At 39.6% G+C, this 12535-nt stretch overlaps 1 protein-coding gene across 1 annotated transcript; it reads right to left on the bottom strand.

The window, feature by feature from the left end:
- Positions 1 to 6947: 6947 nt before the first annotated feature.
- Positions 6948 to 12440, bottom strand: ccdc78 (coiled-coil domain containing 78). Its single transcript, XM_061664020.1, is given in 16 exon segments — positions 6948 to 7285; positions 7359 to 7466; positions 7604 to 7681; positions 7753 to 7793; positions 8391 to 8565; positions 8743 to 8898; positions 8985 to 9098; positions 9100 to 9131; positions 9306 to 9369; positions 9538 to 9575; positions 9577 to 9627; positions 9850 to 9871; positions 10808 to 11076; positions 11144 to 11153; positions 12153 to 12229; positions 12309 to 12440. Coding segments are annotated over 16 exon segments (1443 nt in total). The 3' UTR covers positions 6948 to 7209.
- Positions 12441 to 12535: the final 95 nt, after the last annotated feature.

A 12535-nucleotide genomic window follows, 5' to 3' on the forward strand; every position in this document is an offset into this window, starting at 1 on the left:
CCTGGGTGCTGAAAGCTTGTCTGGAGAGGAGCTGGGGACTCTTTGCATGAATAGTCTGATGCAAAAGAGGGGGCCAAAAAGACAACTTGTCCAAAAAGAAGAGACAGGTGTCGGCCCAAATTGACACTTGCAGTTTAGGTTAGCAGAGAGGAGCTTTGCATTTAGTTGGTGCAGTTACCAAGCTCGTTACTGAATTTCCTCAAATCAATTTTCCCCATTGAAATGAATGGAAATCGTATGCTTCCCCACTTTGTTGATTTTATTTTAAGGCTTTTTTTAATGGGTTTTTACAGTATAAAGGTACATCGGAATTTACAGTTGTAGTACCACGTTGTGTCACTATATTCTGGCTAGCATTGGGATCTACTGGACAAGATGCAGTGGAATTAAGAGCAAGAACAAGCAGTGGAGAAAGTCCCCAGTAATACTCGTTTGTCGACAGAGCAGAGAGAATACATAATACATTATATGCCTTTGAGTTTTATTGTCTTCTCTGTTTGTATGTGTTGCTGCTCTGTGTGTGCTACAGGTGCAGTTGTTTGAAGGTTAAAAAAATACCATAACATCCATCCATTACGCCATCTATGGCGCTTCACATTATATGTTAGCATTAAGATAGAGAACGCCGGATAAAAGTATATGGGTTGGTATCTACCTACCCACCAACCTACAGTCACGTCCATAAATGTACGTTTGTATATGTGCCTCCCACTTTTTAAAAGGACCAAAAGTAGTGGGACAAATTAACAATGAAATCAAACTTTCATCTTCTAATACTTGGTTGCAAATCCTTTGCGGTCACTTACAGCGTGAAGTGTGGAACACACAGACATCACCAGAAAGGAATTTCTTCTCTGGTAATGCGCTGCCAGGCCTCAGGTGCAACGGTCTTCAGTCCCTGCCAGTCCTCGGGGATTTTCCATTTAGGTTTTCCATCAGCAAGAGAAATGCATGCTCAATCGGATTCAGCTCAGGTGATTGTCTTGGCCATGGCATATCATTCCACTTCTTTGCCTTAAAAAACTGGTTGCTTTTCCAGTATGCTTCAGTATGCTATCTAGTACCTTGTTTGTCTGTCTGTCTGTCTACTGTGTCTTTCTAAGAAACAACCACTAAATAAATCCACTTGTTTATTATGCCACTTCCTGTTCACTTTCCATTGTTACTGAGTCGGTTCTCATAATATTCCCAATCCCAACCTCCCAAGTTCCCACTGGCTCCACATTCTCCCTCGTCATTGTCACCTTTCCTTGCCCATTTCCACTCTCCCCGGCCGTTCCTTGCGTTCCAATAAATCTCTTCCCTCGTGCACTAGGGCACACAAGGCTTGTCCGTTCCAATTACGGTCGGCCCGTCCAGGCCCCGGGCTCACACACTGCGGGCCCACGGACCCCGTTCTCATTAAGCCTGTATCAATTAGGCATTAACCTCCTAAAACAAAGGGCCTCTTGACGAGCGACCCATGCGAGGTACTTCCTCTGCATGGCTTCCCATCCTGGGCAGGACACATTCATACAAGCTTTTTTTCCTCACTGTGCTAGCCACAAAACAAATCTGTGCACAAAGTGTCAACAGCAAAACAGAGCAGAGGGGAAATTGAGATGCTAAATAGCGGCGTAATGTTGATTACATTTGTTTTAGAAAGATTTTAATAATCCGGTGTCGGTTTAGGTCCTGTGTATTCCTTGTATAATACGTAGTTGGACCACGGGTGGGTAGACTTTAGTGTGCATGGGTCACATTTGATTTGTGTTGTTTTTTAAGGGACAGGTTTGTCGAGATGCAAAATAAATAAAGTTTAAAAAGAAATACAATGTAAATAATAAAATCTATTCAATAATTGTATAAATATTATCATTTTTATGATTTTTTTTTTAAAAAGGCATTGATGGGCCAGGACATTTGTAGACAGACAAAATCAATAAATGAATAAATAAATATAGAAATAAATAAATACATTTGATAATAAAATGTGTATTTTAAATTGTTTATTCTAAATAATACATTAATAGATTGTATAACTATTTGTAGTTATATATAGTTATTTTTTATTCATATTGGTAAAATATTACATTTAATAAATACATTATTTATTTAATTAAGAAAATAATGAATCAATAAAATCCTAATCATTTCTAATCATAATCAATACATGAAAAGTTTAATAAATATTTAATTTAAAAATTATGTAACTATTATCAACCAGTTATAGAATAAAATATGTTTTAAATTTGTATCTAAAATTATTTATTTGATTAATTTTCATTGTTTTAATATTTCCAATAAATCAATAAACCAAATATTTAATGACACAAATTAATGCAAAATGAGTAAATACATTTTAATTAACAATTTTTAGGGGGGGAGCACGAAATTACTTTTTGTGTTTAAGGACTACATTTGATTTTTAAGAGTTCAAATGTGCAAGTAAAATGTAAAAAACATTTTAAGATAACAAAAAATCATTCATGCTCAATTTTTATTTGATCAGTTATGATTTTTTTTTTTTTTTTTTAAACCAACCAATCCTATTGGTCTCAGTCAATGTCGTTGGGTTCTTGCAGTGACGGGCCTCTACATTTGGTACCTGGGCCTTCAGTGGGGACAATTTAATACCACCACTATTACGTTGCTATTGTAGAAATCACCAAAACTATATATAAAAAAAATACACACAAAATAACAGCTCGCAACATCAACTGAAGAAAATCAGAATTATTATCTAATAATGTGACAAAAGCATAAAATGTAAATGAACTAGATCATACTCATCAGAGATGCTGATTATTAAACTACAACCCCAATTCCAATGAAGTTAGGACGTTGTGTTAAACACAAATAAAAACAGAATACAATGTTTTGCAAATCATTTTCAACCTATATTTAATTAAATACACTACAAAGACAAGATATTTAATGTTCAAACTGATAAACTTGATTGTTTTTAGTAAATAATCATTAACTTGGAATTTTATGGCTGCAACACGTTCCAAAAAAGCTGGGACAGGTGGCAAAAAAATTAGAGAAAGTTGAGGAATGCTCATCAAACACCTGTTTGGAACATCCCACAGGTGAACAGGCTAATTGGGAAGAGGTGGGTGCCATGATTGGGTATAAAAGGAGCTTCCCTGAATTGCTCAGTCATTCACAAGCGAAGATGGGGCGAGGTTCACCTCTTTGTGAACATGTGTGTGAGAAAATAGTCGACAATATTCCTCAACGTACAATTGCAAGGAATTTAGGGATTTGCCAAATCACATTCTGTACGTGTTACAACAGCGTGGCTTCATGGTAAAAGAGTGCGTGTACTAGACTGGCCTGCCTGCAGTCCAGTACCTGTCTCCCATTACAAATGTGTGGCGCAGTATTAAGTGTAAAATACGACAACGGAGACCCCAGACTGTTGAACAGCTGAAGCTGTACATCAAGCAAGAATGGGAAAGAATTCCACTTCCAAAGCTCCAACAATTAGTGTCATCAGTTCCCAAACGTTTATTGAACGTTGTTAAAAGAAAAGGTGATGTAGCACAGTGGTAAACATGACCATGTCCCAGCTTTTTTGCAACGTGTTGAAGCCATAAAATTCTAAGTTCATGATTATTTGCTAAAAACAATCAAGTCTATCAGTTTGAACATTAAATATCTTGTCTTTGTAGTGAATTCAATTAAATATAGGTTGAACATAATTTGCAAATCATTGTATTCTGTTTTGGCGGCACGGTGGACGACTGGTTAGAGCGTCAGCCTCACAGTTTTGAGGACCCGGGTTCAATCCCCGGCCCCGACTGTGTGGAGTTTGCATGTTCTCCCCGTGCCTGCGTGGGTTTTCTCCGGGCACTCCGGTTTCCTCCCACATCCCAAAAACATGCATAAATTGGAGACTCTAAATTGCCCGTAGGTGTGCATGTGAGTGCGAATGGTTGTCTGTTTGTATGTGCCCTGCGATTGGCTGGCAACCGGTTCAGGGTGTACCCCGCCTCCTGCCCGATGACAGCTGGGATAGGCTCCAGCACGCCTGCGACCCGAGTGAGGAGAAGCGGCTCAGAAAATGGATGGATGGATGTATTCTGTTTTTATTTATGTTTAAGACAATGTCCCAACTTCATTGGAAATGGGGTTGTATTTAATGTGTGCAGAAAGCTATAGATGTGTTTTGCTAGTCGAACAGTTTCACTGTAACCAACCAATTCTGAGAAGGGGAAAATGCTGACGTGGCGAATTTGAAATCTGATTGGTTAAAGAAACAGTCCCATTTCTAATAGTTTAATTTGCATGTGCCAGCATCACTGATTCTGAAGGCCATGGGCAGATTAGACTGACATGGCAACACATAGAGCCTGAATTCTGATTGGCCAAAAATAATATAACATCCACATACAGTACTGGAGACAGTGCAGCCAAGAGAAACGCAACCAAATGAAGAGAATAGACTGTTGGGGGGGGGGGGGGGGGTAATACAATTTAATGGAATAAATATTTTGTTTTATGTACACTTTCTGGTTCCACTTTATGCAAACATATTTTTTAAAGATGCTATAGAAATAAAGTTATTGCTGGGTTACGTGACAGTTTCTACTTCTTCGCCTGTCCTTTATTTCGTGTACGGAAGATTCTTTCACACACACATTACGACACAGCCTCTTTGTTGGCACATCAGCAAAGAAGCAACCTGCTTTTTTGATTTTCCCACAAGCTCTTTGGCACAGTGACTATGTTGGCAGGGGCCCAAGCCGAACCCCCACACCACCTCCCCAACCACACACACCCTTTCCCAGGGCCCTGGGAGTGTAATACATTACCAACAAAATCCCACTTCCCATTCCTCTCAAACTTTTCACACCCCCTCCTCTGATGGGGGGCAGCCGTGCCCCCTCAAAAGGGGATTGGGGTGACATGTCTGTATGACTCCCCGACAATGTTCCCATAATTCCCCTGACTGGTTCAATTTTAAGATATTTATCTATATGACTGAAGCCACAATTTCCCTTTAGATGTCATATCAGATATAAATTATATCAATAAACTCAGAAGGGGGTAAAAAACAAATTTTCACTCATTGTATGGTAACCATATTTAGTCACTTGAGATGAAATGGACACCACATGCCTCGACATGTGACTAATGCACTTCACATTTGATTACATAACTCACTCGTACTATATACCATGTGAGTAGACACTATTGGACTTGGAGCGTATACGTGCATAAATAACGCAATTTATGAGGGTATATTTGCATATACTGGGTGAGTAATCGGCAGGAAAAGCCTCCTAGAACAGCTGATCTTTATTTGGGGCTAATCAGAGGCCCTTTAAATGGTGGCAGGTGTTTGCTGACTCGCACCGACATGAGCTTGAAAGTCATTGGTTAATTCTGAACACAACTCATCCCCAGTTACAAGAGCGTGTGCACACATGTCCAACCACATTAATTTAGTTGGTTATTTTTACTCAGAAAAGACTTTTTTTTTTTTAATCACTTTATTTGAAAGGGGACAATGCAATTTCATAAAACACATGAAGTACACATGGTTAAAAAACCCAGAATTCGCCAGAAGGCCAGTTTGAGTTTTTAAACGTATTTTGAGTTGTACAGGTTTTAGGTCACATTCATGGTGGAAAAAGTTTTGAAATGTTGGTCTCACTTTTTTATATCCGAAAAACCTAACATTTGAACAGGGGTGTGTAGACCTTTTATAGCCACTGTAGAGGTGAGCAATATAAATTGTGTGGGAATATATGTTTATACCATTTGATGATTAATGCACTTTGTTACTGTATACAGTAAGCGTGAATAAGGAAATGTGTATGTGTATATGGTTTGCCACTCTTAATCTCTTTTAACTTTCTACTTTTTCTTAAACTTGTCTTAAATTTTTCTTTAATTTACTTAGCTGTCAGGGGCACTGCAGGTGGAAATTAGCTACAAAACTAATCTGGCACAGAACGTCTCTAATCTTGAGTTGGATGTTTTCTGTGCATGGTCCCTGACAAATAAACAGATAAACCAAATAGCACATTTTTATTTTTACTAACATAATGATGATCATTTTTAAAACATTTAAAAACTGTAGGACACTATTCATATGGAGTTAGATAAGTATGTGTGCCCTATGAAGGGTTAAAGGGACTGAAAGGGCTGGCCTCGCATAACAAATGTGAGGCAATAAATATGAACGCTCATTCAGGGGGAAAAAGCCCGAGCTCACATCAGCGCATTGAAGGGGACAGTGTTCACGGACGGGCGTGTACGCGTCTGGGTAACATGTAATGACATTATTCTCACCAGGGTGACCCCTCATTGTCGCCGCGCTTTCTTCTCCTGAGCTCGTGAAATTGACATAAGCTTTACAAACATTCCAGGAATTTTTTTCTCAAGGCTGGATTTCTTCCTGGGAATTTCAGAACACATGGAGGGGGCAAACACACCACCTAGTGATCACATGAATGAATGTGGAATGGGATGCCATTCCCAAATCCATTCTAGGCATTTTACATTTCAACCATGTATGCTGTGAATTAACTCTACGTCGTGTGTATCTGTATTTAAAATAAGTGCTTTTCTGGAAAATAATCAAACTTTTTCTGGAACAACATAAAATATTAATTTATTCTCACACGAGAGACTTTTCGCATTTTTTTCTTCTTTAAAAACTAAAAAAAATACAACTTTATTCTAGGGAGAGACTTTTTTTGTTTGAACAAAATACTCGTTCCTAGAATTTTTTCTTTTTTTTAATTGAAAATTAAAAAAATCTAGATTAAGATTTTTGTCCCCCCAAAAACTATCTTCTTGGAAAATACTTTTTGGGAAAAATATTCTTTCCAAGGAGAATGTGCCCTTTTCCAGGAGAAAAAAAAAAAAGCTTTTCTTGAAGAAATTTCACCTTGTTCTTCTCTTAAGTCAGATTTCTCCCCCCCCCCCCCCCCTCAAACCATGCACTGAATTTGTAGGACAAAACTTTGGGGAAAAAAAGAAAAATATTTCTAAAAATATAACGATTTAATGTCATACAACTTAAAATTTTTTTAGGGGAACGAAATCAATCCTTTTTTCTTGGAATAAAAAAACACTATGCTCAAAAGACTAGGATTTTCTTTTTTTTTTTGACTTAAAAAAAAAGAAAGTTACCTAAGTGCTAATAACTGTTTTTCTGCGAAAAAAAACTCTATCTGGAAAAACATGGTGAATTAATGAAATCATGGTGAATTAATAATTGTTCTGTGTGCCCGGAGCCTCCTTTTTACCACGCAGCTGATGGAGATGTGCAATTTCCTGTTTATACCTGCGGGTAAAATGTGTCACTCATTATTTTCTCAAAAAGTGAATGCTAAATGATCATGGTGTGACCTTCTGACCTGTCAAGATGCTTGTCTATATAGCCCTGCAACTGGGACACCTGTGCTTCTGCAACTGTTGCTCTGGTGATTAACTTTTGCTCCTTGTCATAGCTTCCCTGTAACAAATGTTAAAGATAAATAAATAAATACAAATCCTTATTATATGCAAGGTTATGTATCTATAAGAGCCATTCGGTATAAAGTGGTAAAAGTTTTGTGCATGGAGGATTCACAGAGCTGATAAAGTTTCACATAGCAGCGTGGAGTCTGTTATCTCCTTCAGCTGTTTCCTGATGACCGACCGGGATTCTTGTAATATCTCCTCCAGTTTTGGCATCCTGCTGAAGGTTCAGTTTTCGTGAACAGTTGATGACTTTCGTCACATATCAAAATACAGAAAAGTGACACTCACTCATAGTGGGTCGAACGAGTTGGCGTTTTGACGACTGCCACCTGGGAGAAAAAAAGTTAAGACAGGTTCGTAGGTTCGCTTAATAAGGGGAAAGTGTGCAATGCAAACATTCCAGCAGACAAAACAAAACAGAGCAATCCATTTCCTGTTTTGAACTACAATTTCACTTACATGTTTAGTTCATTCCATGACTATTTGGCACTGTATTGCATCCAAACATAATAAAAAACAATAAAAGAGAATGATTTTTGATTTTAATAAGTGTAACTACTGTACGTAATGTAGTATTTGCGTGTTGGATGTGTGCCTTTAAGGGTCGTGGCCAAGTGAGTAACGTTAGGAGCTGGAGTGCGCTTGGCTGGTTAGTCTGCGTGTGAGGGTCTAGGCGTGAGTTGTGGCCCACAGCAGCTCGTTGCGAGAGTTCACATATTTGTGTATTCGTGAGTTTGACCGTTTGTCCCGTTCAATAAATGGCTGAAAGTGCATCAGCGATTTTGGATGTCCTTGCTCACATGCCAGGGAATTACAAGTACCTTAAATGGACCATTCTTTTCACTTTACTCATTTTGGCTGGCAAGACAAAGCTGAAATCGACCAAGGAACTGCTTGTAACTTGAAAAACACAAAGGTCAAGGTACCTGGTCTCGAGCCACATGTTGCTGACCCTCCATTTTTGACTTATCCTCCTCAATTTGCTGGAGAAACCTGTCCAGTTCTTCTCTTGGCTCAGTGGGCTCGAGGTCGAAATGGGTTTCTGTGGGTCCAGGCTCCAGACCCTTGTCCGGTTTGGCCAAAATCTGCTCCCTCTGATCCCTAGATGGTCGGGTAGAGATTGAACTAACAATACATTACCGAAAATAGCTATGGCCGAATAAAATGCCATTTCTTAACTTTTTAAAGCAACAACGCTCATCTGGATTCTCAATAAAAACTGAAAACACACGTCTACTTGTTGCAAAAGAAATAGATAGGTATATAATAGCTGTGGACATATATGCACATATTAAGGCGTGATGGGTCTTGGTGGTCCTCTGCAGTCCCTTTTTGTAAACCCGAGCGGCAGTGGCAAGCTGCTCCTCGCGGGCCCTGTAGGAGGCACGGACATCTCGCAACATGTTGTCCACAAAGACCCTCAACTTGTTTCCCCTCAGACAGCGTTTTGCCTCCCCCGACGCCGCCGATATACACCTGAAGGCGCAATTCAAGTATCGGTGATGTCACATATTTTGAACATCCATCTGTGTGTGTTTGTGCAGCTACTCACAGTTATGTCCTTTAAATAGCACACCAGCCTGGCGCGATATTGCTCGTGAAGCTCTTTGACTTGCAGCTGCAGCCTCTTCGAACTCCTTCAGTTGACTCCGACAGCACGAGCATGTCTTAGGAGTGGAATAAGCTTTATTTAGTACAGTGCATCCAGAAAGCATTCACAACGCTTCACTTTTCCACGTTTCTTTTTTGTTTTGTTATATCCTGACAGGCAAAAGGAATAAATTATTTGGGTTTTTTTTTTCAACGATAGCTTTACTATGATCTCGACAGTTCGTGCTCACCATCGTCTGCTCAGATGGTTTCTGCTGGCTGTTTCGGACATGCTGCTCTTTTCCCATCGCCTCACTGATGGCCAAACGTTGGTTCCAACCACATGAGAAAAGTAACCGCAAACCACGTAACAAGAGGAAGTCAAGAGACCACAAAAGAAAATCAAATCAAAGAGCAGATGCGCATGTGGGATGCACACCAGCGTGTTCTGTTTTTAGAATGATAATCCAAACCATTCCTCACATCTTCTCCTTGAGTATCCTCTGCTCCTCCTCATAGCTGCACTTTCAAGTCCTCCAGCATGTCTTTCATCTCCTCTTGGTTTCCGAGGAGCTGCGGGGAACAACAACAACGGGGGTGAGACAACTTCAAGTAACAACTAGAGAATGTAATTTCTGGAGAAATGGAGTGTAAATGCGGAAAGAATGTGAAAGAGTTGATGCTGAACTGAAATGCTGTGGAATTGATTTCATTGTTGAAATGTAAAGTGTAAAGAATGCGAGACGTAAAGTTGAAACGGTTGGAATTGGTGGGAAATGTAGAAGCAGGAGGTACTCTCTGTAATCTCTTAAAGAGCCTGCATTCACAGATTTGTTTCTAAACACATTAGACGTGTTTGAATATCATTTCGGGGGAAATGTGCAAAGACTGAGAACCATGTGGTACTCAATTGTGTCGACAGATTCTAGCATTAAAAAATAATTTGAGCGAAAACTGCTTCACATTTTTGAAGCCTCATTTTATATAGTCTTCTCTGTGGTGTGTCAAATGTAAAAGACATTTATTTTCATTTCATAGGGACTTTGATTTGGGAATTTGATTGTAAAAAAATGTGGAATTTGGAGAATGTCATATGTAGTTCTGTATATGTCCTGGACTGGATGAACTGTTTCGAGTTCGAATGGATTGCATCGGTTTAGAAATGTGGAACGAAGACGTAAAAATGTGAAATATCTCTCAATTTGGAAATTTTATTTCCATAATGTGGAACTGTATGAAAACTGGGAATATTTGGAATAGTAGCCTGAATTTTGTGAATTTTTAGAAGTGTGAATAAAATGGTTTGAAAGCTGAACTCGAATGTTTCATTCACTTCAATTTATTTTTTTCTTGTGAAACTGTGAAATTGTGGGAAATCTCTTGAGAAATGGGAAAGGGGCGTGGAAATGTGTGCATTGATTGGTAAATGTTGTCATGGCAAATATGGGGAATTTTTGGAATATGAAAAACACAAACCCGATTGTCCTGAATTTTGTCAACATTTGTAAATTGTGTTGGTTTGAATGGGTTGAGAAATGCATCGGGAGGAGGTACATGACGAAGAAGCTTTCAAGGCACGTAGACTGTTTCCCATGCTTTTTTGCTCCTTGTTCAAAGCTGCGAGGTCTTCATGCCGTTAGAATGAGAGTGTCAGTCATTCCTCAAATTTCCCGAATTCATAAAAAGCATCACGAGTAGGCCGACACCTCACCTTGACACGGCTCTGCAACAAGCTGCCGATGAGGGCCCTCACTCGATCCAGCGCACTGCGAAGATTCGTCCGAGGTGTCCCGAGCCTTCTGGTGCGGCTCGGCCAGCTGGCTGCGCAAGGCGTCCTTGGGCCAGCAGCTCTGCACTCAGCTCCTTGCTTTGGCCAAGCTCTTTGTGGTGGGCCTCAGCCAGAGCCAAGTAGATCTTCTTGAGCAAGGCATACTCTTGGTCGCTCTTCTCTGATTGGAGCTGACTGAGTAAGTTATCTCGCTCGGTCACAAGTTCTGTTATCGCACCTGTTTGGCTCAATATCTAAAAGTAGGAGGGAAGAATCAGAGAAGGTAAAGTACACGAACATCATAAATCAGTGTATTCCAACCTGTATTGAGCTAAGGCACATACACTACTAACAGAAAGTTAGGGATGCACAGATACGACATTTTGTCAGGCCGAATACATGTACAAGTACTTACATTTGCGTATTCACCGAGTATAAGTATTACATGATAATGCCATTACAATTCTGATGAAAATGTGTTTCATTTGAATCAAATATTGCTCAGTAAAACAAAACCCTTTCCTGAACACTTCACTGAATTGTAACACTTTTTAGAGTAACAACTTGTCATTTCTGAAATGTTAACTTCCACGTGCATGTTTCTCTAAGTCTTGTCATACATTTCACTGTTCTCAGTCTGAACACTAGGGGCACTATGGAAAAGGAGCACATAGTTGCCTATGTGTTCCTACAAAATAAAGTGAGTACAAAGTAATGCAGTGGTGCCTCGAGACACACGTTTAATTTGTTCAGTGAACACGCTTTGCATCTCAAAACACTCGTAAGTCACGGCTCTTATATCTCAAGCCAAGACCGCTTCTCAAGAATACCACAAAGAAAACTGTGACAAGACAACTGAAGTGATACTCAAGAAACTTGGTGCTTGCCGGCCGGCCCGCAGCGGCTGCCTCCGCAGTCACCTGTTCATCAACCCTTTTGCAGATAATAATGTGCAGTCAGCTAACAAAGTGTTGTCATCCGCGTTTACCTTAAAGCATCGCCACACGGCTGACACGGATCCTACTCCACCTGCTCTGAAGTTATCAGGCTGGTAAAGTGGTATCGCTGCGGTAGTGTCGGAGCATTTTTTTTTAATCAGAATATGAGTACACAGAGCTCAGAATCAGTACTGGTATCGGTACTATCCTAATTATTATCATCTTGTTATTCATTATCATTTGTAGCGACCTGGAAGCAGAATATCTATATCAACCGATTTTCTGTTTGGTTTTTTTTACATGAAAAATTAGTGTTTCCTTGTCTCTCGTTTTGTTTAAATGTTCAAATCCAATCAATAATGCATTAGTGGTAATTGAAGGTAAAGCTTCACCTTATTTTTTTCTCCTCTTCAAACTGGGATTTCATCTTGTTTATTCGGAGAAGCTCCTCCACAAGCTCCTTCGAGATCTGGCCAGGAAAGAAATAGATCTTTCTGGTTATGGGTGTATTTAACAAAAGTCACAGGAAAAAATAATGATTACTTTACCTTCAGCGTCTCCTCTTCGCTATGAACCAGCCTGCCGGACAGGTCTGTGTTGGAGGCGGGCAGATGAGTCACTCTGTTCTCCGAGTGGTCTACTTTAATGGAAAGTCGCTCACTTTTGTCTTGGGGCTGCATAATGCATAACAACTCAAAATCAGATAGCATTTGGACCTTCTTACTGACTCAACTCAACATTAGGTATACATAGACAATGTAATCATGCCGAAACA

Source organism: Phycodurus eques, chromosome 19, assembly GCF_024500275.1.
Source record: "Phycodurus eques isolate BA_2022a chromosome 19, UOR_Pequ_1.1, whole genome shotgun sequence".
Taxonomy (NCBI): domain Eukaryota; kingdom Metazoa; phylum Chordata; class Actinopteri; order Syngnathiformes; family Syngnathidae; genus Phycodurus; species Phycodurus eques.